General features: G+C 52.6%; 2 protein-coding genes across 5 annotated transcripts in view; one reads left to right on the plus strand and one right to left on the minus strand.

The window, feature by feature from the left end:
• Positions 1-134: 134 nt before the first annotated feature.
• Positions 135-12,441, plus strand: LHFPL4 (LHFPL tetraspan subfamily member 4). Its single transcript, XM_038148985.1, has 4 exons — positions 135-790; positions 9,827-10,063; positions 10,244-10,260; positions 10,646-12,441. Exons 1-4 carry the CDS (start codon positions 385-387, stop codon positions 10,652-10,654), a joined length of 669 nt encoding a protein of 222 aa, XP_038004913.1. The 5' UTR covers positions 135-384; the 3' UTR covers positions 10,655-12,441.
• Positions 12,442-13,632: 1,191 nt separating this feature from the next.
• The window catches only part of SETD5 (SET domain containing 5), a 65,655-nt gene continuing 54,080 nt past the window's right edge, over positions 13,633-25,207 (minus strand). For all 4 annotated transcript variants that reach the window (XM_038148956.1, XM_038148955.1, XM_038148958.1 and 1 more), the window contains 5 exons: positions 24,381-24,848; positions 22,416-22,690; positions 19,573-19,706; positions 16,059-16,132; positions 13,633-15,903 (listed from right to left, as the gene is read on the minus strand). In XM_038148956.1, coding sequence (XP_038004884.1) covers positions 15,307-15,903; positions 16,059-16,132; positions 19,573-19,706; positions 22,416-22,690; positions 24,381-24,848 — 1,548 coding nt within the window. In that variant the 3' untranslated portion in view covers positions 13,633-15,306. The remainder of the gene's footprint in view (positions 15,904-16,058; positions 16,133-19,572; positions 19,707-22,415; positions 22,691-24,380; positions 24,849-25,207) is intronic.

Consider the following 25,207-nt stretch of genomic DNA (forward strand, 5'->3'; position numbering starts at 1 on the left):
CCCGAGGCGAGCGCAGCAGAAGGCGGCGGAGCGCTCCGATCCCCGGGGGGCGGGCTCGGAGGGTCTCGGTTCGGCTCGGGCTCGGGCTGGGCTGGGCCGGACGGGACCGGAGCGGGCTCGGCTGGGCTCGGGCTGGGCTGGGCCGGACGGGACCGGAGCGGGCTCGGCCGGGCTCGGCTCCGCAGTGGCGGGGGGGCGCGCGGCCGCGCGCGCGCGGCGGGAGCGCGCGGGGCGCAGAGGCGGCAGCCAAGATGGCGGCGCGGGTGTCGCAGGGCCCGGCAGCCCGCGGGCGCTCTTAGGCCGCGGCCCCCCCGCCCCGCCGACCCCGGGCGGGCTCCCCGCCGCCCCGGCCCCTCCCGCCCTCCGGCAGCGGCGGCCGGCAGGATGCTGCCCTCGCAGGAAGCCTCCAAGCTGTACCATGACAACTACGTGCGGAACTCGCGCGCCATCGGCGTGCTCTGGGCCATCTTCACCATCTGCTTCGCCATCATCAACGTGGTGGTCTTCATCCAGCCCTACTGGGTGGGCGACAGCGTTAACACGCCCAAGCCCGGGTACTTCGGGCTGTTCCACTACTGCGTGGGCAGCGGGCTGGCGGGCCGGGAGCTGTCGTGCCGCGGCTCCTTCACCGACTTCAGCACCATCCCCTCGGGCGCCTTTCAGGCGGCCGCGTTCTTCGTGCTGCTCTCCATGGTGCTGACGCTGGGCTGCATCACCTGCTTCGCCCTGTTCTTCTTCTGCAACACCGCCACCGTCTACAAGATCTGCGCCTGGATGCAGCTGCTGGCAGGTACACACCGGCACCGGGAACAGCGGCACCGGGAACCCGGCCTGCCCCGGGCCTGGCGGCGGGAGACGGGTGGGGAGAATGTGGGCAGCGCTGAGCGTGCGGCACCCGGGGCACCCCCGGCAGTGGTAGTGGGGTCCCTGGCTACGGGGAACAGCAAGGTTGCTCAAGGAAGCTGGGCTGAGTCCAAACACTGCAGGGCCGTGGATCCAGGATCCAGCCCCACAGTTTCTTGGGACACCCAGGCCAGGTGCTGGTGCTGACAGATGAGCTGGAATGGGCACCCGTCTGGGACACTGGCACCGAAGGCTGCCTGGTATCCCCTGGCCACAAGGAACACAAGGGCTGCTCCAGAAAGCTGGGCTGGGTACGGGTGCTGTGTATCCATAGGGCATCCCAGCCAGGAGCTGGCCCCAGGATGTCCCAGGCCTTCCTAGGACAAGCAGGCTGGGCACTGGCACTGACAGAGCACCACAAACAGGTTCTGGCTCTAGGCATTGGCACCTGGGTCTTCCCAGGCAGAGGTTGGCCACAGGGAGCATTGTGATCGCGCAAGGAAGCAGGACAGGTACAAGCACTGTAGGGCCATGCGTCTTCTCAGCCAATAAATGTCCTCAGGACACTCCGGGATGCCCTGGGACATCCGGACCGGGCACTGGCTCTAGGAATAGTCACACCTGCTTGGGGCACTGGGGCCTGGGATTCCCCAGGCAAGGTCTGACCCCAGGGAAACATAAGGCTCCCTAGGACACAGCCAGAGAGCTCTATCAGAGACCCACCTCAGGTGACTCCAGAACAGGCACCGACCTTGGGACACCTGGACAGTCTGGACGTCCTGGAATAGGGACCCACCTTGGGGCACTTCAGTACACCCCAGCCAAGGGACCAGCATTGGGACACCCTACAACATGGCCCAGGACACTCTGGATCAGCCTCCTGAATCCCTGGGGATTCACCCCAGCACACTCCACATCCGTGACTAGCCTCCCTGTCAACCCCAGTGATGTGAGGTTGTCCCCAGAGATACTCACTTTAGGGGAACACTCAGCCCCCAGAGGGACCCCACTACTGGAAGAAGCCCATGCATGGATCCCCCATCCCTGTAAAAGCACCCTTTGCTCCCCCTTAAAGACATATTGTACCCAGGCCCCCTCTCTCCTGCATCATGGAAGGGCTGTGAGGACAGGCCTCTCCCAGCTCTCTGCAGGGCTTCCCACAGAGGTATATCACACATTTCCCTTGATGTCTCCCCAGACATGACCATTCAAGCCCAGTAATTAACCCCCACCAAAAAGTGACCCTGTCTATAGATCCTCCTTAGATCCCTCCACAAATGGAACCCCACTGTAGATGTACCCCAAGACCCTCACAGACTCACTCCTCAAAGTGGCACTGTGCAATAACCCAGACCTTTCCCCAGAAGGGGACCTGATGCCTATATTGATAGGGATCCCAAGTATCCCCTTACGCACAGACTTCCAAGGTGTCCTCACACAGCGCTTGTCCTTTCGGGAGAAAGATCCTGAGGAATGATGTTGAACTTCCCTTGCTATCAAGACCCTTCACTTCCTTCTCTGCACAGTTTTACCAGGTGTGGACAAGCACTTGCTCTCCACTGCATACTAAGTGTGAATAGATCTAGAGCCTAGAGCTTCCACTGGAAGGACCTGCAGTGCCCCTTATTCCTAATGGAGGGACTCCGTTCATCCCCTCTGTGAGAAGGGCCCCAGTGCTCGATGTGGAAGGAAGGATACAGCCGCTCTGTGTGAGCACCTTTCAGCTAGCCCAGCTCTTTCCCTTGCAGCTGGCCTGGGCTGGAAAGCCTGACCTCCCCTCACCCCCATCAGGACCACAGCCAGACCTGGAGCTGCCTTGGCTTATCAGGAAATTCCCTCATCTTTAATTTTCTCCGTCCTGAAGATTTATCAGTTTAAAGCAAGCTCAGAGCCCAAATCCTACCGATTGTCGGCAGCTTAATCAAGTGGCGTGGAGTGTCCAGCTGCTACTGCTGCACAGGGATCTGTGCCTCTGTGTGGCAGAGGGCACTGCACTGGAGGCAGCCCTGGGTCTTCTCCCCAGTGCCTCCTGTCCTGACCTGGCTCAGGTTTGGGTGGCCATGACAGCACTTTGCTGTTGTCACCTCTGGGTACCCTTCACCTTGCCTTGGGGCTTATCCTTGGTCACACTTTGCACGTTGTAATTACACGTGGTGCTGACAACTGCACTTGTGAGACCCCTGAGTGCCCAGCTCAGTGGGGCCGTGGGCTGGCTCTTCTGGCCCCAGCCAGCCCGGGTTGGCTTGGAGCTCTCCCAGAGCAGCGTGGCTCCATGGCTTCTCTGCTGGGGACAGTCCACGGCACCATCAATAGAGAGTGGCCCTCCACCCTACCCTGAGACAGGACAGCATGAGAGAGCTGCTGTCCTACAGGACAGGCTGATGTTCCCGTCAGAGAGGGCCTGGATGCAGAGGTGGTGATGTGGTGTGTCCCAGCAAGAGAGTCTTGTCTGGCAGGGGTCAGGCAGGGCCAAACTTCCCTGGGGATGTCTGAGGCAGCCACAGGTGGATGTGTTACCTTGTGCATGGAGAAGGAGCTGCCATGACCTATGGAGAGACTACCATAGGCCAGATCTTATGACAGGGACATAGCCTGATGCAGGCTCTGGCACATCATTATGGCAAACTTCCGAGATTCACCTGGCTGGGAGGCTGGAGGATTCTGTCAAAGCAGAGAGTTTGGAGGAGCAGAGAAGGAAAAGAAATTCCTCCTGCCTCAGTGAGGGTTTAGCTGAAGAAGGACTTGCACTACTACATCAGAAGCAACTGTGAGACCCAGAGTCTCTTGGTCTCACTGGAGAAAGCCAGGTGAGGCAGGTAATGGGAAGAGAGATGGAGCTGAGGTGTCCCCACCCCATCCCTGTGGGGTGGCCAGTGCAGAGTAAAGGGCTGCTGATTGTGGGCATGGATGGGCTCTTCAGAGGAGAAAAACCAAGTGCAGGAATGTGGGGGAGGAGGATGAGGAATTCAAGATCTCTTTCAAAAAAAACCAAAAAAAACCAACCAACTCTAAATCATCAATGTCTAATTAGTGGACAACAATCAAGGCAGGGTTTAATTAGAGCTTGACAGAAAGCTCCAGCTCAAAAGCCACTGCCCCCCTAGGAGGAAACTGGATCTAATTAAGAGGAAAGACTCTGCTTTATCGCAAATTGAAATGTGGCCATCTGCCCTGTTCAAAATCCCAGTAACGCAAAACTGGAGATTTTGCTAAATCCTTCTGTTATAAAACCAGAGATGGGCCCTTAACATGAGCACGTCAACAGCTGTATGACTGACAGCACCTGATGCCACCCCAGTACTCCAAATTAGCGGAGGAGCACCTTCACAAGGTTCCATGGGATGATGCTTGAAGAGAAATGGGCTGTGAGGATGATTCCCCCTTGGGATTTGTCTGCAGGAAATCAGAGCATAGGAATACACCACCACCAGGATGCCCCGGAGCCTGAGCATTTCCTCTGGTTCCCCAATACTCTGCTGTAGCATAAGACACAGTCACACTGTGAGTTAACTCTGAGCTTTGAACAAAGCTGTCCTGGTGCCCAGCACTAATGCCCCTGCACAACAGCCCAGCCAGCTCTGTGTGACCCTGCATCCACGTGCCTCCCATCAGGATGATTACCCTGAGTGGTACCCAGGGTTGTTTCCAGAGGGTCTTTGGTTTTGTACTTAGAGTCTCTTGAGGGTCAGAAGAGGCAGCCAGCTGAGCACACCATTCTGCTTGCATGGAAAAATTGACTGGCCACATTTAAGGTGTTTTCCTGTGCTCCAGGTCCAGCAGTCAGTGTGGTGAGACCTTCACACTCCCTCCCTTAGAGATACACGGTACACGATGTGTCTTCCCACCTGGGGTCATGCTCTTGCCTTAGGCCTGGGCTTTGTCCTTATCAGTGGCATTTTGGCATTAATTGTGCCATGTCCAGCCGTCTTTCCTGATGGAGAATGTGGTGATACATATCCATCTGAGCTCTCTACTCCTTTGGGAGACTCCCTTCCGAGCTATACTCGCCTCCTCGTTGGGCCCTTCCAAGGCCTGAGAGCAGAGGCAGGTCCCTAAGCAGGGCTTCATCTTCTGTGCCTCAGCTGTGTGCCACTGGCTCAGTGGGGACCCTTGCATGGCATGGTTTTGGCATATCCATGCAGAAGAGTAGTGAGGGAATTGTTGCCAGCTGCGGGGCTGAGTGTAGTGGAGCTGTGTGGTGGGATGGCATCAGCCCAAGGGAAAGCAGGATCTGCCCTGGGTGAGCGCTACAGCCCCAAAACCCTCCCTGGTTCTGGCAGCAGTGCAGTGGCTCTGCTGAACCACAGCAGGACAGGCTCATCTTCCCGACTGCGACTTGCTGGAGACCCAAGTCCTTTCAGAGACTTTGAGGTTTTAAAATATTGTTTTCATGGATATAAAAGTCATTCATTGAAATTCTTAATAAAAAAATACGAGGCAGATAGCACTGCTGCAAAGTGGCTCGGAGTGTAACTGGGACAGCTGCTGAGCATGAGGCTGCCCAGGAAGGTTGTGGGGGCTCTGTCTCTGGAGTCATTCAAAACCCATCTGGACATGCTCCTGTATCCCCTGCTCTAGGTCACCCTTGGCAGGAGGGTTGGACTCCAGAGGTCCGTTCCAACCCTAACTATCGTGTGACTCTGCAGTTTATCCTCCAGCCCTTTCTCTGTCAAAGGGAGAAATACCGCCCGTATACGAACCACTTCCACCTGCTGACCTTGCAGCAAAACTAACAGCACCGCAAAACCCCTCAGCATTTCCTGAATTACTGCCTTCTGGACCCCAAAAAAAGCTTTCCTGAAGATTCCCCTCTTCTTCCCCTACCCCTCAGGTCCTGCAAAGGGGACAGGAGCAGGGCAGCAGCCCATGCCTTGCATCCGTGCAGCGCCGTGCGCTCCGCAGCCGCCGCGGGGTTTGCGCGGCAGCGCAGCCCTCCTGATGTGCCCGTGTACTCGCGGGGAGGGGCTGAGCCGGGCGTCTCGGAGCCGCTCGTGTCCTGGAGCTTACATCCCTGAACTGTTGTTCCAGATAAAGTAACTGTCAGTTCTGATTCATACAAACTCATAACTCTATTCTGAATCCCGCTGATTTTTTGGCACAAAACCAGCCTGTGGAGCAAAACGCCGTAAGGGAGCTCGTGTCTGTGTAAATGGCCGGTGCTCGCCGTCCAGAGCACGCTGCTTTTAGTGTTGATTTATTTTTGAGGGATTTCAGTTTTTAGGGGGAGGAGGGGGGACTGTGTTTGTCCCCTTTCCATTTGGTGCTCAGCTCTCAGGAGGTTTTCTGGTGTGAGAAGCAGCAACTCTAGATCCCAACAGCACAGGCCAGCCCCTGTTCCCTGGGGTTTTTGGATATGCTGTCCCCACGCCAGTTTAAAAAGCCCTTTTTGGACCCAGTGATTGCTGGTTTTCCCCCATTACCTCACATCTTCCCGTTTGTGTGTTCTTTGGCGGTGTGATGCTCTGGGGGAGGTCACATCTCAGCTGTAGGGCATGTCCTGAGCTCCTTCCTCCCATGGCAGGCACAAGCAGTAAAAGCCAGTTTTCATTCACACCTGCAGACTAAACTACACAGAAAAAGAAATAGAAAAAAATCAGATTTTAATCTTGCAGGCACAGCTGCTCAGTACAGGGGCAGTGGTACTCAGCAAACATGGGGGTTACTCAGACAGTCCAAATTAGCTAAATGTACAAGGAGATTTTGTCCTGCCAGGAGGAGCCTCCTTTTTCTGCCCAAATCTTGCTCCAGTGTTGCATCCTGAGTCATAACATTGCATTCCCTTTGATTAATTTCTTTTGTGAGGATATCAAAAGCCCTTGAGATGCCTATGTTGTTTCTAATGGACCTTGACAAGGGAGCACTGAGGAGTGAGAAGCCGTGAACCAGCTGTAAAGCCAAGAAATGCCAGCTTTATGGGGTCAGAGCCCCAGCCCCAGCAGGTCTTCCTCCCTCTGCATGCACCCTGTCCCAGTGATCACTGAAATGCCTGCTCTCAAAACTGTCTTTACAATTGGAAAAACTCTAGAAGAGGGAATTGGAGCCCAGGGCCGAGGGGCAGGAAGGCATCTATGGGGTGTGACAGACCAGCCAGCCATTCCTGGTGCCACTGACAGTGAGGACTGGCGCCACAGGCTCAGAAGAACAGGAATTAAAAGCAAAATGGACAGGAGTTGGGTTACTTTTTCCTTTTTAACAGTGGCTCTTCATAGGAGTCATCACCTGGTGCTTTTCTTGTGGTTGCAAGGCATATAAATTGGTTACTTTAAACAAAACCCAAGGTTTTCTTGCAGGTCTGCAAGGGGTCTTGGGGCATTTGGAGGAAGCTGCTGGCAGAATGGTGCTGCGGGCAGAGGGACGGGCAGGCAGAGCCCTGACCCCGCATTCCTCAGACCTGCTGGACAGGCCAGCACCCAGGCCTGTGGACTGTGTGAGGATCCCCTCCTCGCTCTTGCTCTGCTTTTCAAAGTCACTCCTTGCTGCAGGCACGGGAAGGTGTTTCCAGGACATTGGGTGGCCTGAGGAGAGCAGAAAAGGGAATTGCTTGTGACAGAGCAGAGGACTCAGCTTGCTGCTGGGAACACGTAGGGCAGATGGGAAGAGGAGAGCACTGAGCTGCTCTTCACCAGGAGAGCCCCTGCCTTCAGTAGCTCAGCCACTTCCCAGGGAGCTGTAGAGTAGTGAGAGGTTTTTGGGAAGAGGCCAGTCACCCTCAGGCAGAGGCATTTGGGTGCATGTGGTGACTTGGACACACACCTCTGCCCAGTAGTCAATTTGTTGTTTAATTCTGTCAAATGGGCTGTGAGGACATGGGCAGAGATTCTGCAACTGTTGGGTGGGACTGGGCACAGACTCCTTTTGCCCGGTGCAGCACAGAGCAGGCACACGGGAGATGATGAGAGGGATCAGAACAAGCAGACACAGGCTGGAGCCAGGCAGTGTCCTGGCAGTGGCCATCCCTGCATGTCCTCCGTGACTGTGCCGTGACAACCCACCACATGAGTTTCTCCCATACCTTTTTGAGCCACCCTACTTTTGCCTTAAACCCCGTCTCTCATGTCCTCCATGAGTGCCGTGGCATCACTGCCTGTCCTGCCATGTCTGGGACCTGCAGATGTCCTGGGAGATCCTCTCACCTGTGGTGTTTTCAGAGCAGTGAGCTCTTGGCAGGCTTCTGCTTTACCTGGGCAGCTGGACCCACCTTTACCTCGAATAATAGCTCAGGAATGCAGAGGCCATGACACTGCCTGCAGAGTCCAGGGACAGACCCAGGGGCTGCTGTTCTGTTCCTGTGAAGGACTGGCTGAGGGCAGTGCACAAAGGCTGGGAGCCTGCCCAAGCCCTTGCTGGTGTAGGCAAAATTAGTGCCTGATTTTTTAACTCATAATTGCCTACCATCTTGGGCACAGCCCTGCCCTCCTTTGGGCCCAGAGTGGCTGTTGCTGAGGCCTGCTGCTCCCCCCGGCAGCTGGAGCTGCTGCTTTCTGTGCTTCCCCCCAGCCTCACTGTGTACCTGTGGTCCTTTCCTCCTCCTTTATGATTTCAGCAGATTTTTTACAGCCGTGCCCATTTCCAGGCTGGGTCGTGCCAGCCTGAGCAGTGCTGTGGGGGTAAACCCATCCCTTGCTGGGGATTGTCACAGAGCACCTGAGCTTGTTTCACAGCTGCACTGCACTGGGAGCTCAGAGGATCCTAAAATCCTCTTAGCATCTCTGCTTTCACAGGAACAGTCCCTGGCACAGGTCTGCTGCACCTGATCCCCTTTAATTCAGGCCCTCAGCTGAATTAATGCCATCCTATTCCAAGGTGCCCAGGTCAGCGGCAGGCCAGGCTGCTCCTCACCAATTACCATGCAGTGCATGGCGTTGGTACTGATTGTGTTTCCTTGCAGAGGTTTTGGGTTGGCCCAGTCCCAGACAGGCTGTGCTTGGCTGGGAGTCCCTGGTGACGATGTGCTGGAGACACTGGCTTGGCTCTGTGCAGCCGTGCGGCGCCGGGGTGGCACCAGGGCTGTGCATTGCAGTAAATCAGCATGCAGGGCTTGCCACCGTCCACATGCAAGTTTGTGTGTGGAGGAGTCAGAGACCAGGAGCAGCTGCTGCATGACATTATGTGCCAGCATCCCTGTCCTTTCCTGGGTGCAGTGTGATGCCCTGCAGGCACTTGCCTCCCTCCTGGGATTTCCCTTCCCCATAGAAAGCAGTGCAAAACACATGCCAGCACCCAGAAAGCTCATGCCAGACCGCCAGCTGCCTGCCTGCAGGGTGTTTGCTGAAAGGGATGGAGAGAGAACTTCTTACTGGTGTGGGCACAAGCCTCTTTCTTCTTCCTTAACTCAGGGCAAAAGTACCTGCAGGGCACCTCAGCCAGCATCATTACTATTTTTAGCTTTTCCAGCTGATATGGGGTGAGGAGCTTTTGTACTTGCTGTAGTCAGAAAAAGTCACCTCCTTACCTTGATAGTCACAGGCTTTGTCCTGGCATTTCTGTCCCTGTGTTTCCTGATGTCTCCTTGCTCAGCACAGAGTGTGTAGTGGAGGCCTGCTGGGAAGGTGACCCCTCTGGGAGTGGTGCTTGCAGACTGTGGGGTGGTCAGGTGTGGGGGCTCCTGGGGATGCCAGTCCTCTCCACGGGCAGCATCCCTGCCCGCAGTGCACCGGTAGCTCCTGCCCACATGCAGGGAGCTTGTAGTGATGAGGAAAGCCCGTGGGCAGCCACCGATCCTGTGGCTGATGCCGGTAGAAACCAAGAGCCTGAAGTCCTTATTTGTGCGTGGGCCAGGTTTGGGACAGCCAAAAATGCAGTCCCCGGGGCTCCTGAGGCTCCTGAGGCAGTGGTGGCTGTCACCTGCCACATTGCCGAGCTGTTGTGAGGCCAAGGTGGGCTCCCTGCCAGACATGGCTGCACTCATGTACTGACTGGAGGCTCAGCCCCAGCACTGCCACTCTATTGTCTCTGATGCTTCCCCCTCCTCTCCCTCTTGCAGCGCTCTGCCTGGTGCTGGGCTGCATGATCTTTCCCGATGGCTGGGATGCAGAGACCATACGGGACATGTGCGGGGAGAAGACGGGGAAGTACTCCCTGGGCGACTGCTCTGTACGCTGGGCTTATATCCTGGCCATCATCGGCATCCTCAACGCCCTTATCCTCTCCTTCCTGGCCTTTGTTCTCGGCAACCGGCAGAACGACCTGCTGCACGAGGAGCTCAAGACAGAGAGCAAAGGTCAGCACCATGCTACTGGGGGATCCTGGGTGGGAGCAGCCTGGGGGCCTTGGCCCCTCTGGCAGCCTGGCAAGGGTCCCATGGGCTTAACTGGCACCTACAAAGCAAGCCAGGCTGGGCAGGGTAGGGGGAAGCTGCTGAGCCTCTGCCCTGCCTGATTTCTCTCTTCTGTTTCCACAGATTTTGTTGGCACTGCGGTAAGCCTTGAGTGTCACTGTCCTGTCCCCTGTCCCTCTGTGGTGTCTCTGGGTGTGACTGTGCTTGGTGCCTGCGTGACATGGGACGGGATGGGATGGGACGGGATGGGATGGGGTGGGGTGGGATGGGATGGGGTGGGATGGGATGGGATGGGATGGGATAGATGGGATGGGATGGGACGGGATGGGATGGGATGGGATGGGATGAGATGGGATGGGGGACCCTGACTGTGCAGGCAGCAGGGCTGGGGGCAATGGGGAAGGGAGGCAGCAGAGACAGGGAGGCAGGGATGGGGACAGGCATATGCCTGGCACATGCAAGTAGCACAATGGTGCAGTAAGACCAGCCCAAGTCCATCCTCAATCTGCTGTGCTTTCCCCGCAGAGGATATAAGGCCGACCATCCGCAGCAGGACCCTCTTCCCATGGCCGGCAGCCTGGGCGCTCCCTCCCTGTCCTGCCCTTCATTTGCTGCCAGCGGCCACACAGCGTCCCGTGCCGCCCTCCGGGCCCCGCTGCCCGCGCCAGGGATGTGCCAGCCGCCCGCCCCATCCATGGCCACCTCCATGTCCACGCCGGCACCACCATCCCACGCACCCTGCCAGCTCCGTACCCACCGCTGCCTGCGGGCCGCCGCCGGGGGAGGATGCCTCAAACCCGCTTCGTTCAAGAACAGAATCCAGCTGCGGTTTTGTTTCAAGGAAAAAACAGTCTCGGAGTTTTTAACAGATTTCTACATCCCCAGGACTCCTGACCTGCTGCCTCCCACCCGAACGCGCACCCAGTGACGCCCTGTGCCGGCTGCTCCGGGTCCCGGACCCCTCCCCACTCCCATTTTGTACAGCTCCGTGATCCTGTCTCCACAGCCAGGGGACCCGGTGGCCGGGATGGGGCCCAACCCCTACTTTTACACGTAAATTCATATTCTCTAAACAGGGTAAAGTGACTCGAGCCCCCTCTCCCCCTGCCCCGGGAGTCCAGCCCAGGACATGGTGTTTCCTGGTGCGTGGCTGTGGCCGCAGGCTGCTGCTCGCTCCCCTCAGCGTGGGGACCGCAGGGGCCTTGCTGCTGCCGCCCGTGGGACACCCGACTCGCGCCGCCGTTGAATGTAAGCCCCGGTAAGTGAGAGCAGCTGAACATGCAAAACCCCCGGGCGGGCACAGGAGGACCCCCCCGCCAAGACCCCTCCCCGAGCCGGCCGCGGGCTGTTGCCAAACGCCTTCCCTCCCCATCCCCATACGGTGCTTTATCTCCACTGGTGACAGCAAGGCTTTCCCTGCCGCACGGCACGGCCGGGTGTACCTGAGCGCTCCTGTACCCACCCGGCCTCCCGGCTGTACCTGCTGGCCCGCGGTGATGGCGTGAGGGGAGCCGGTGGCTGCTGCCCCGGGCAGCGCCGGCGGCCCCCGAGGCCACACACAGCACCCGGGAGCCGACACCCCGGCACGGGTGGCCACAGCCCGGCTGTGGCTCTGCTGGCCAGACCAGCGTGTGCGTGGGCTTCCCCTGGCCCCAGGGGCTTGGGTCACCGCAGCCCTCGCAATGCAATAAAGTCCTCAGCACTGGCCGCGTCTCAGTGCGAGCAGCTGGGGCTCCTTGCAGGGCCCAGGGCAGGGCCCCCAGGGGCTTGCTGGAGCCCCGGCAGGGCTGGACCCCGACACTGGGCAAGGCCAGGGAGCAGGCGAGTGGGAGCAGGGAGCAGAGTGGGACCGCGGTCCTGGGATGGGGCCACGGAGCCTGGAGGCTGCTGGGGGATGGCAGTGAAGGGCTCTGCGGGACCCAGCGCCTCCCCACGCACCAGGGGCGGGCTGGAGCAGGTAAGTGATGCCCTAAGGCCCTGCGGGGTGGCGGTGGGGGATGGAGCTGTGCCGAAACACCATCTGGGAGCCAAATCCACCCGGGATGGAGTGCGTGCCAGTACTCCTGCCAGTGCCCTCCGCCAGCCATGAGCCCAGCGGTGCCCACATCCCTCCGACAGCTGCCCCCCAGAACGAGGTCAACGGGAACTCGCAGCGCCCGGGTCTTGCCAGCTTGAGAGTGCTGTTGCCAGATGAATTGGAAAAACAAACCAAGAAAATCAGTGGAGAAAGGAATACAGTAGCTGTAATATATCTGTATTTTAGTACAAAGTTTGATACAGTGTTTCACAAAACCTTATTGAAAAATATAATTCAAACCAGACGAGCTCGGAGCCCTGTGTTGTGGGGAGGGTTGGGATGGGTTCTTCCTGGCCATCACCAAAGGAGGTGGGGGGCCAAAGAAGCGCCTGTGTCTTGAGCTGTGGTGGGGAGCCCACCCTGCAGCCTGGGGAGCTGAGCCTCCACCCACATGAGCTGGCACGCAAGGAGAGCCTCTGGCCAGAGGGAGTGCCCAGAGAAAGGGTCTGTCTCACTTCATGGCAAAGCAGGGGGTGGAGCAGGATCCCATCCATCCCAAGCAGCCTTTGAACCGTCCCTTCTGCCTGTCCACAGTGCACGATGAGTGGTCTGTCAGCTCATTGACTAACACAGACTGATCGAAAAATCCATGAAATTAATCAAAAAACTCCCGAAATTCATCAAATTCCCGTGTCTTGATGGAAAAAAAAACCTACCTGGCCGGTCAGTTTAATGGCATGCTGTGGGTAGAGCATTCCAAGCTTTGTGAGGGCAACATGGGGAGCTCTGGGTCTTGCAGAAAGCTTTGGCCAGGTCTGGCTCCCGTGGTGTGGGACACCCTCACAGCCCAGGTGAGCCCTGCAGATGGCAGAAGGGCAGGGTTGGTGCTACCCACAGTTGCTTTCAGGGAAGGAGTAGTAGAGATGGAGCCATTCTTTTGGGGGACACAAAAGGACAGAATGAACCATGACAGATGCTGTCCCACAGTGTCAGGGGGAACGTTCTCGCAAGTGAGGGCAGTCGAAGACCAGAAGCCGTGGGCACCTCAAACCAGCACTTGCAGACACATCTGGAAGGCCCCACACCAGGCTCAGCCCACATCAGGCTTCCTAAGGAAAAGGCAAGCAGTATGAAAACCCTGGAAACCAGGTTCTGGCACACCAGAAAACAGGTTTTAAAGCAGGTGCAGTGGTGCAGGAGACATCCTCCAAATCCATCTCCTCCCCAAATGAGTTTGGGCAAGAAGAACAGCAGCAGCAAAGCTAAAAATCTCACAACCCCAGCCAGAAGCTCGGGAATTTCCAAAGGAACAGCAGCTCCCACAGCAGCTCCTAGCTTCACCTGGCAGAAGGCAGCAGGGACATCTGCAAGGATGCTCCTGCAAGGATTTGCTTACCCTGCAGGAGAGAGGGAAGAGAGACTTATATGCCCTCACCCTCTTGTCCGGTGTCCTGGGCACCAGTGCTCAAGGTGGTAAGAAATTCAGCAATACTAGTTTTCAAGTTAAGTATTTTTATTATCAAAATTATTACATCTCTTGTGAAAGTTCAAATGTTACAGCATGGTGTAAAAACTCCACTAGAGTAAGAAGCTACAGCCCCCACCTTTCCTAGAGCTTTCCAGGGTCCCTCCCTCCTGCCCCCCTGCTGCGCCCGAAGGTGCTGGAGCCTCTGGGCAGGGCCCCCCTGGCCCCCTCCCGCTGCCTGGCAGGGCAGAGCCCGTCTGCCCCGTGCTGCTCAGAGCACGAAAGGGGAGGCTGCACCTCCAGGGCTAAGCCAAGTGAAGTTTACACCTATGTTATACAGTATACAGACACCCAACTGCGGGGTGACAAGTTCCATCCCAACACGCTCACAGCCAGACAGTGTGAGAAAGCTACTCTTTGTTTCAATATTTTAAAAGTCTCCCCTAGGCTGAACAAACACCTGATTTCAATTGTGAATTAGAGAAATCTGTAACAGTCCTAAAAAAAGAGGAAGAAGACTGTGCATCTGCAAGGAGAGGGGAGACAGACTCACAGCATTATGTTATCCAAGAGAAAGGAGAAGTTCCACTGCAGCACCAGGGATGACACCTGTCATATATTAGCTAACCTACTATGGTTATAACTGAATATAAAATTAGATAAATAAAAACACGCCCGATATTACAGTAAACAAGTGAGAAAGAAGCTGGCAATCGTATGGAATTGAACACACAGCGCACCGTGTCTGGGCTGGCTCTCCTGCCACGCTCGGCGGGTGACAGTGGTTGGGAAAGACCCCACATGGCACTGCCTGGAGAGCCTCTGGCTCAGCACAGACCGGGGTGCCCACCCACCACCCCACCACTGCCCCTTGCAGCCCCCCGTGTGCTGCAGCATCACTTGACTGCTCAGGCCCCCGGCCATCCCCTGTGCGTTGCAGCCAGAGAGCCCCCGGCGCGGCGGCACGGCCCCAGCCGTGCTCCTGTTCACAGATTCCTTAAGCGACCTCAAAAACACTCGTTCACGACAGACCTGCAATGAAGCAGTACAGGGCAGCGCACCCCGGATCCTCTGCAGCCACAGGCACGCGCTCCAAACCCCTCCCGTGCTGTTTGCATTTGTGGAGGCTCTCCTGTCCTGGAAAAGCTCCGACGGTGGCAGTAGGGACCCAAGCCCAAAGGCAGCCGTGTGCGCTCGTCTGCTTGTGACTGGAATGATCGTAACGGATTAAAGCCCTCCCCAGAACGCACTGAGAACCTGACCTATAAAGAGATTGGAGTTAACTTCCCCCAACGTTTCCTTTAAACTGCTTTTGAATTCAGAACTGTGTCCGTGCTGCATGTGTGACTGTGGCCATGGGCACGGACCAGAGACAGAGGCTGTGCCACAGTCATTGCACTTGAACCATTTTCTTTTTTTTTTCTTTTTTTTCTTTTTTTCTGTTTGTTTCTTTCTGTTTTTGCAATGTACCCACATGTCAGGGAACTGCTTTGCTACAGTCTCTGCCTCAGAGAAATCTGTGTTCTCCTACCAGGCCAGAGGCCAATACTGCTCACAAATCTCACCCGTGCATTTTCGACCTCAGCCTCTGACCCCTGGCACCCCAGCATCAGGTGCAAGCTTTCAACACCAGCCCAGGAGCCACTTCCAGGGGTGACTGGAAGGAGCTATGGGCAGTTTTGTCCTCCTGAAGTCCAGGCAGCCCTAGGAAAGTCCTGTTTGAGTCTTTACTCCAGAACCTTGGAGCTGCTGCAGTCTGTACTGATGGACGCTGCTTCCCCCGCGGTGCGGATAGTGTTGTGCATTGGAAATCACTGCGCCCCGGGAGCCCTGGTAGAGCACAGACTGCCCCGAGTTGGGCAGGCTGATAGTCCGCAAGTCTGACTGTAGTGAGCGAGCACTTTGGGGAGCGGAGGAAGAGCCCGACACGCCTGTGCAGGGCTGGGAGCCCGACTCCGAGGAGAGAGAGTCCACAGCTGTCTGCTGTGCCGGGCTGGCAGCCGCAGAGCAGCTCTTCCTCAGGAGGCTGCTGCTGACACTGCCAGAGTGCTGCTGGCTGCTGAAATACCCCGAATTCCCTGCAAACAGGGCAGAGGAGTCTGTGGAGACCGAGTGGGCAGGGCTGGAATATGAGGTGGAGGAGAGGGATGTTTCCGAGGAACTGTGGGACAGGCTGTGTCCTGTCCTCTGTGCTGCTGCTCGGTAGCTGTATCCAGGAGACGCGAGGTGCCCTCTGTACGGGGAGGAATTCTGCTGGAGCAGGGTCTGTGATTCTCCCTGGGGACTGTCAGACTGCAGCAGCTGAACAAGGCATGCGGAAAAAAAGGAAAATGCACGTCAGGCTGACTTCCCTGTCTCCTACCCGCTTCCCATCCTAAGGTGCTTAGTGCAGCACTGTTTCCCTCCTTACAAAAGCTTTATTTCAGAATGGGCAGGTAAGATATGAAAGCATTTACCTGGTAGCTGTATCGAGAAGGACTGTAAACTGCTGGTCCTTTGTGGGCTTCTGGAGTGTCTCCTTCTGCTGCATCTGCAATGTACAGGCAAGATGTCAAACCTCACCCCACCAACTGAGGCCACATCAACTCCCTCTCAAATGACACTGCACAGTCCAGCCCTTGTGTTCCAGCCTCCCCAGCCACCACCATTTCAGAAACTGAAGAAACCCAGCAAAAGACAACTGGGAAACCTTAACATGTGGGAACAGCCACATGTGTAAGAGTGGCCACTCCCCTCACACCAGTATGCTCTGGTTTATCACAAAGCCCAGCTGCCTTGAACCAGCCTGTCTGAATGACCACACCTGGAGATAATACACACAACAGGCAGGGCCTCCCTGGCTCTCATGTAGGATATGAGAGGCAGAAGATGGTTTCTAAGGCCTCAGTAATTTCTCACTCAGTCTTGGTTACAGGAATCCACACTAGATACAGTTACATATCAGGAGACAAAACTGCGTTTCTTAGAGGCTGTCAGCAGGATCCTGTGGTGGGTTTTCCTCAAAGGCAGATCTTCAAAACTGCTTCCAAAGACAGACATCCCATGCTGCCATTTTGGGGACTATGGTTTACAAGCCAACTGAGCTGCTACAAACAGAGATTCTCCTGGAACTCAGAAACGCCTGTTTTTCTAACAGGCCAAGATGATGGAAATGCTTTGAGGTTTGAAGGGCACCGGCAGCATATAGCACACTCTGATCCACCTCAGATATGTGAGAGACCAAGAGGAATAAAACGCTTCCTGACAGAGTAAGCCTTTCTTGCGCTTCAAGCGTGGGTGAGCTTCTTGTCCTACCGTATCACTGAACTTGACCTGGGGTGGGCAAGAAGCACCTACTGCAGTGATACAGCCACTGTGCCAACTGTGTGCTTCAGCTGCTACCCCTGTCACCATGGCTGGCCATCCTGCGTTCTGCAGGAGGGGTGAAGCTACTGGGACTAGATGATTTCACATCAGAGTTCTCCTGCAGACTAATGAGACAGAACTGTTTATCTGCAGCATCTCAGGGATTCTCAGCAGCCGTTTGAAATGCCTTGGTGAAACAGTGTTGGGATTAGTATCAAATTTATATGACAGATGTGTCTCAGTGATGAAACAGGACACGCTGCCTCAGCCTGCTCTGTTCTTCTGCCAGACAAGTCTGGCTTTGCCCCAGCTGCACTGACACAAGCATCAGTGCCAGTAGGGCCCGTGGTTCTACTGCCATTGTCCTCTCCGTGCTACACCACAGTGCAGGCTTAGCTAACACGGATCTGGATGTAGCTCTTGTCTGTTCCTGAGGCTCAGAAATTCCCTCAGGGCGCAGGCCTGCACAGAGACCAGGGCGTGAAGCTTCCAGCACGTGTCCTGTGCCACCTTCCATTTCTGAAATGTCATCGATGCAGCAAGGGGCTGTTTGGTGACATTCCAAGTGATGCCTTAGTTTTAGCTTTTATATTTTTCAGATTCTGTGCTTCTTTAGTGTGTAACTGAGCTTCATATTATGTCTTAGCAAGTTCTCTTCACAGGGTAGGTAGACAAAACAATCCTTTTCCAGCTTGTTCAAGGACAACTGTTACAAGCTCCAGGCCCAAAAAGTATAAACAACAGTGAATTGAAAAGAGAAAAACAAGGAGGATGGAACTTCATAAGCTAAAGCTATAGTTGCACAATTAACTCCAATATGGAAATGGACCAAAATTTATAGAAGTGTGAGACCTTGTGACTGGTCATCCCTTTTGTGACCATTTTCGGTGCATCTTGGGTGTGGCCTGGCCAGGCTCTTGTGCTGCCCAAGGTGTTGGTATTTAATAAATACCTACTTTATTCTTTAACTCTGTCTAGCCTCTGCTCTAGGTCAGCTTTCTCAAGGCATCACAAGAACTGCAGAATGGCAAAATTCAGAAGTTTAGGGCATGTTTTGTTAAAAAGTCACGCACAGAAGAGCTGTTCAATTCAGAGATTGTTGTGATTAACGGAAGTCAAGTATGAGAATCACAAGAAATCTTAAGATTTCAGGAAGAAACTGTTTCTTAAAAGGCTGGGCACACCAGTAGGGCTACACAACTTACTGGCAACGCCTGTTCCCAGAAAGAAACCTTGACAAGTTAAAGACGACTGAAAGACTAAATTACAAATGGTAAATAAACTATGACCTTTCTGAATTTGCTTTATGTAAACTTAAAAGCCAGAGCCAACATCTTCCTCCCCTATTCTCAAGACCTGCACAAGGGAAGGAAATGAATAACTGCTTTTCTTGGCTGTACTGGCCTGTGTCAACCTAAAGCATATATGAAGTGACAGGTTTTGCTGAGAGCAGCTGCAGTTCTCAGAAGCGTGCAATGCAGACAAATCACACAAATTCCATTTCATTGCTGCATGCTTCATCAGCAAACCCTCCAACTTTGGGATTTTTTAGTTCCTGTTAATATTATCTGTTAGAGCAGCAGCAAGTGAAAATGTGCATTTTCATAACTCTTCCAGGTGCTACCAGGAACAGCAGGGACTCAGCCACCCATTTGTTTCACTAAGAAGCAGAGAAGCTACTGGGGGAGGGGAGGTGGCTCAAAGAATCTAAACAAGAATCTAAACAAGCTGCTGAAGAAAATGCCAGAGCAAGCAAAAAAAGAAGAAAAGTACTTTGCTGTGCTAGGATGAAGGAAACAAGATGACTTTTGTCAGCTGCAGCATTAGGTTTTCACAACTCATAATGGGATGGGGTTTATGTAACAAGAAAGAATTTATCACTGCATATTAAAGTTTAACTCCATCCTAAGTCTTGGGTGACACTGAAGAGCCAGAGCTGTACAAGTTACATTGGGCAAAGACCTGTTTCAAGAGCCTGGATTTTGCCTACACCTCTAAAAATAACCAGGAAAACCACTTCCACTGGCATGGGAAAGACAGGGAAAAGACTCCCAATGGGGTCCCATGAAACTGTGACATATTTGATAGGGAAGAGGGCTTCCTCTCAAGACTAGATGAAGAAAAAGCACTGAAAGAATGTGCTTAGGTGTACAAAATCAGGAGAACTCCAAATGAGAAGTCAATTTTCAAAGCTGGTCTCAAAGACACCTTACTGCAATCTGATTTGGAATGAAGGAAACACATACTTGCCCTAAACTGCTCAGAAACAAGGTAATACTCTTGTCTGAATGTTCACCCAATGTCCACTAAATGCCAGCCCTTTCAGAGCAGAGGAGGTGCTAACCCATCTGTCCACGGACAAAGAAGCTGTCCCTGTCAGAGTCAAGGTGCAGGCAGTCTTGAATTCAATGCCTAGAAAAAAAATCTAGAAGTCTTCCAGGTCTAACAGGAGAGGGATACAGGCTCCAGCAATATCTAAATAACAGTGAAGTTTGGTTTGCAGAAGGCAGCTTTGACAATGTTAAAGGTGAAGGTACAACTAACCAACTTCACAGACAAGTTGGCAAAGTTACCCACGCACATCACTTCCCACCAAGCAAACATCGCCAAGTTTCACCGTCCTACCTGCGTCTCTCTCAAGAGCACAGTCCTGGCTGGGGGAGGACTCGTGTCTCTGGGACACCTTTGCGCCGCTCCGCAGCACCTTCTCCAGCATCCCCCGGCCCTCCCGCAGCCTCTCCACGGACGTCGGGACCATCCTGCAACAAAAGCCCAGGCACAGCTGAGGAGTGCTGCCACAGCTGACAGCAATGCCACCAACGCACAGGGGATCAGAGACCACCAGCTCTTTAGATAGATGAGAAACAAATGTCTGAACTGCTTCTGCCAGGTAAAAAACCTCCAGTGGGATTTCAGACTGCTGGTCCCTGCTATCATGATACCACTGCCCTCAGAACATCAAGTCTTTAATCAAAAACATGGCATAAGCATGCAGTTCAGTAAATCACCTGGTTACAGAGAAATTATTTTGAGATTCAAACCTTTTTTTGAAAATCCTGGTATTGGCTTAAGATGAACTGCAGTTATTTTGCATAATTACACTCATTCAAACTAAGCAGAAGCAAACTCAACACCTTTATGGTAATATTATGCCAAGACAATATAGTTGGATACTGCAATATTCCAGAGCAGAGCTAGCTGGGCCATTCTGCACACTAATGCCACTTTGTCCTGTTAATTTTGCAGTGTGAAAACTCTCCACTCAAGATTAATGCTAGATATTGTTCCATTGTATAAATGTCTTGTCTAAGGGTGACAAAGAGGTGAAGTGGCTTTCCTAAAGCCAAACTGTTGAAGAAAAACAAGAGCAACAGACTAACCTCAGCCCCTGGGTCAACATTCCATCTACCATGCACAGAACCATCCAAATCTCTTTGGAAATATGTCTCTTAACCTAGAGACAGCATCACCACAACCAGGGATTTACAATGCCTTTACTCTGGGCACTGATGAACTTGTGCCTTAGAAATGCCTGAATTTAAATATTTAGATTATACTACATGCATTGCATATGATGGAAGCATGCATATTAACTGCATTTTGACTGATTTCTGTATTTAATTTTTGTAAGATATATTGAAAACTGTGCTTTCCATCAGGATTTTTTTAATATTTTGTTTGCTTGGAGACTTGTTTTCTGCACGGCTGGGTTTACTGGGCAGCAGCACATCTGTTTACATTGTGATGGCTTTATCCTGGCAACTGAAATAGACAAACCGTTGTGGTTTTCTTTTTTTTTTTTTTAATGAAAACTATTCTCAATTATTGCAGAATTCAGCAAAAATCTGGAAGACTCTACACATTAAGGCATGGAATTTTAGTTCCCACCAATTTCTTCTGTTCCTAATATTATTGTGAATGTCTGGAAATGTATCTGATATATAAGCACACGGAGTGAAAGACAAAACTAGGTCACTTTACCTCAGTAACAGGTTCTAATATATTTTTTAAAAGTAGAAAGTGAGTGTACATTTGTCAGTTATGCCCATTAATACACAGAAACTCAAGAATTTTAAAGGCAGCAAAATCTCCTTAATCCCACTTCAAAACATATCAGCATGGTTTCAACTTTATATCCAGTGTCCCATAACAATAGGATCTTTATACCCACACAATACTTACTCCTGAAACCATGTGGGAAACTGAATCCAGAGAAGGACCTGCTGAGGGAGCAGCAGATGAAGCTCAGAGAACACAAAAGCAAGGCACTAAAGCAAGGATGCCACACTGACACCTCACCCTGAACTGGTTTTAGTTCATTCAGCTGGTTGGCTTTTTTCCTACTCTTTTACAGGCAGAAGGAAGTAGCACAGGAGGAGAACAACACGGGCTATTACCACTTTTATAGAGTATTTGAAAATAAAATAAAGATGATAAACTAATCATTAGCAGACTGCCTCAGCTGTGGCCAGTCCCAGTATCTGGCAGAATGTCCTCTGGTAGACAAAAAACTGTCAGAGAGGTAAAAGACAAACTGTTTCCATTAAACTCTGCTTGAAAAGTGATGGAAAAAGGAAGGAAACAGATCTATTACTCCTCCAAATTCACCCAAGTGCTTTCAACACAAACTTCATACTTTTCATTGCCCTCAGCACTGCTTTGAATTTCTCCTCATGCCACCCCCCTGTCATTACCCGAGCAGTGACCCAACCATGTATGTGGAGATCAGCATCAGAAAAGGGGGCTGCGTGTCTGCGTGCCTTTCTGCTGGTGGTGTGCACAACCAGAACCTCACTCCAGGGCAGCAGAGCCAGTGCCCTGCACACATCCAGTCAGCAGAACTTCCCAGCCATCACTGGCACCATAATGCCACACTTGGCAATTCAGTGCACTACTTCATATTTTGGAGACCAGGTTTGAACTTTTTGAAGACTTTCCCCTTATCAAACTTTCTCAGGGTAACCATGGTAAAGGTGGTTTGTCCATGCCTTAGGCACGCCGCTGACCAGAGCCTGGTAAATTAGCAAAGCTGGAGTTGTTGCACAGTCCCTGCTTCTCAAATGCAAAGCTACAGAGGCCTGTGAGCCTTCCTTCAGAACAGGAGTGGACTTGGTATCACTCATGTCCAAGAAGAGTGAAGGTTCAGCCAAAAAAAGCCTGCATTAGACTTTCATTGCCTGGGCAAGACCTTACAACCCAAGACCTCAAAACGGAACTTGTGGAAAAGCAACAGCTGCTTAAGTTTGTACCTTTCAATATAGATTTTTGATATCTAAACCAAGAACTAAAAGACAGGCTGAGAAGAGTGCTGGTATCCTTCACAGTTGTTTAGCAATTATGAAAGAGAACAATACCAAGAGACCCAAATGAATCCATCTCACTGCACATATTGTTATGGAAATGCCCTCGGGGAGTTTGGTCCTTCCCTGGAGGGGAATCTCAGGCTCGCTTGGAAGGATAACACTCACCACCTACTGCTGATGCTCTCCTGGGATTTACTGAGCGATGATGAGGAACTGCAGCCCCTCGAGTCGGGTGGGCTGATGTCCTCTACGTGAGGCAGGGAGGGATGAGAAGGGGAGAAGCCACTTTGTGGGGAGGACGGAGTTCGTGCTGCGGAGCCTGCGAGGCCGTTCCCGTCCGCGTCGGCGCTGCCCTGCCGGGTGGGGGTCCCCGCGCTGCGCCCGGCGTCGCCGCCCTCCCTGGCCTCCTGTTTCCGCTTGCGGTACTCGAGCAGCGATACCTGCGGGAGGAAATACTGCCCTGAGCCAGGGAACACGGCACCAGGACACGGGGAGGAACGGGCCCAAGCACCGTCCAAAAACATCTCCTGGCTCTGCAGGTAAAACTTGAAAAGGCATGTTGGGATTATCAAGTCTTGCTGGATCTGCAGGCACTCCAGAAAAGAGCTAAGTGGTGCAAATTCAGACTGCCATGATCACCCTCCTTTTCCTTTTTATGACCAATACAGCAGTAGAAATATCCAACTTGTTTGCTTCTCTAACCACCTGGATTTTCACATTACTTCAGGAGATGCATATTCAAGCAACAAGCTTCTATAATCTCCCTCCTCTGAAAACCCTGCAGTCTCTCTGGTTCATGACACTATGTAATATTTTTTCAATATCTGTACATCCCCAGAACAGGTTGTAAGAGTCTTCTTCACAAAACTGGTACCTTCAGTGCCCAGTTCATCTGCACTAGTCCGGTCACATTAACACTAAAAGCTTGGCAAAACCTTGCACAGAATTTTAACTTGCTTAGAGCAGGTTCCTGCTATGGAGGCATTGCAAACTTCAGCCCTACCACCAAAACAAACTGCTTGTAGCCAAGATAGTGGCTTGGGCAAAGCACTATCATGTGTTTTGGGCAAAGCAGTCTCAGATTTATCAAAGACACGAACCAAAGATAAAGCAGCCTCGGAACACAAGGTCAGCAGAACCAAAAAGAAACAAGTATTTCCAGCTGGGCACTTACCTTTCAGCCTGCCTTCCCTCAGAGTTATTATGAGGCAAGGAGCCATAAAGGACTCACAGAAGACAGCTCTGCTGAAGAATTTATCAGCTATGACTCAATGCCCGTACAAAAGGCTTTATGATGCTAAATATTCAACAGGTTACTTCCGAAAGTAACTCATCATATGAAGGTTTTAAGTTAAATGTAATTTTAAAAGAAAAAACAAAGAAAAAAACCCAAGAGACTCCAGAAATGGAAAGGAAATAAGATATTCCATCCAGCTGGACTCTTACACAAGTGATCTGAGTTACCACACTTGCCATAAAAAAATTCCAAGCACAGGAAAAGGGACTGATAATTTGTCCCATGAGTACCCAATTTTATCACAGCACTACCTTGACTTAACATTTTACCTCTATTTTAGTCCCATGAGGGTCACTGGCCTGCTGTAAGAAGCCAGTATGTATTTGCGTTTGTTAAACTATATTCCTGTGTTTTTAGTTTCAAAGAGCTAAAATTTAAATAATCTTCATCTTACTTTCGTAGCGATGTTATGGAAATGTTCTAATATGTTCTAGTAAACAGCCCATGTTTTCTTTTGAAACATTAGACCCTCCTTCCCAGTAAGGACCCTTTCCATCTTGATAAATAACACCTTCACCAGCTGTGCAGCTGCACTGTGTTCTTGCTTTGGGTCTTGCCTCAGTTTAACAACTGTTAATGAAAGCTGCCAGCATCCTGCTCTTTTTTTCTGTGATCCCAGAAGAGGTATTTGCACAGTGGTGTCTTTTTTTCCACTTCTCACATCAAAATCTTGCCTAAAGGGTAGCTCTCCCTCTTGTAACTGTTTTCACCCAGGCACTGGATGTCTGGATAACTCGCCCAGACTCTCTCTGTTCTCCCTGCCTTTGCAGTAATCTGAGTGGGAACAGTAAACCTCAGGGCAATGTAAGAGTGTCTTCTACAGGAGCACTTGCCTTCTTCCTTTGCGGTGGATTCTGGGGAGCAGCTCTGGTGCCTTCAGCAGCCCTCTCGCTGCAGGGGGACATGGACCCGTGCGCTGTCTCTTTGAGCAGCCCAGACTCGTGTCTGCTGAAATACCCTTCGGCAGGAGAGCTGCAGCATCCTGCTTCTGAATTCATCGGCTTCCTCTCTCCCAGAGGAGGAGACCCCCGCAGCAGCCCATCCACACGTGGCATAGCGTTCAATGGGGAGAAGGCATACATTAAATTAAACTCTGTCCGAAAAGCCTGATCAGAGCTTCGTAGCAGCATCTGTGCTTCCCCACTTTTCCCTGGGAAGTTCATCTCTGAAGTAGAGTTTATGGAGGATTGTGGAGCCGCATCAGAGGATGCAAAGCTGAGCAGCGACGGCCGTTCCTGGCAGGTGTTTGCACTGGAATCCAGGTACCCACCCTTCAAATCCAGGTCGGATCGGAGGCAGACCTGGAAAATCCGAGAAGGATACGGGAGGGGGGTGGGTAGTCAGGAAAAAGGTCAAGCAAGGGTAGGGAGAGATATTTAAGTCAGAAAACCTTCTGTACAACGCTAGCTTCCTGCTTCACCGTTCCTTTCTGATTACCTCTTTGGTTCTTTCCTGCACTGTTCTACTCGTTCCACAGGGGAATGACTGAGACTAAACAATGACCAGTTCAGCTGCCCCATACAGGATGCCCCTTCCCATTCAGCAGTCTTTCTGCAGCAACAGGATAAAGCTGAACACTATCCCCAGGCAGTTAATGAATTAAATTCAGCATTTTCAATTGCCTCATACATCAGAGGCATACTGCTCATACAGAGCAGTA

The sequence above is a fragment of the Motacilla alba genome, chromosome 12 (assembly GCF_015832195.1).
Source record: "Motacilla alba alba isolate MOTALB_02 chromosome 12, Motacilla_alba_V1.0_pri, whole genome shotgun sequence".
Taxonomy (NCBI): domain Eukaryota; kingdom Metazoa; phylum Chordata; class Aves; order Passeriformes; family Motacillidae; genus Motacilla; species Motacilla alba.

Excerpts from the sequence above, each read along its gene's own strand:
- LHFPL4 (XM_038148985.1), top strand. The coding sequence starts at position 385 with ATGCTGCCCTCGCAGGAAGCCTCCAAGCTGTACCATGACAACTACGTG. Across the intron at positions 791-9,826 it reads CTGGATGCAGCTGCTGGCAG|CGCTCTGCCTGGTGCTGGGC; the intron begins GTACACACCGGC and ends TCCCTCTTGCAG.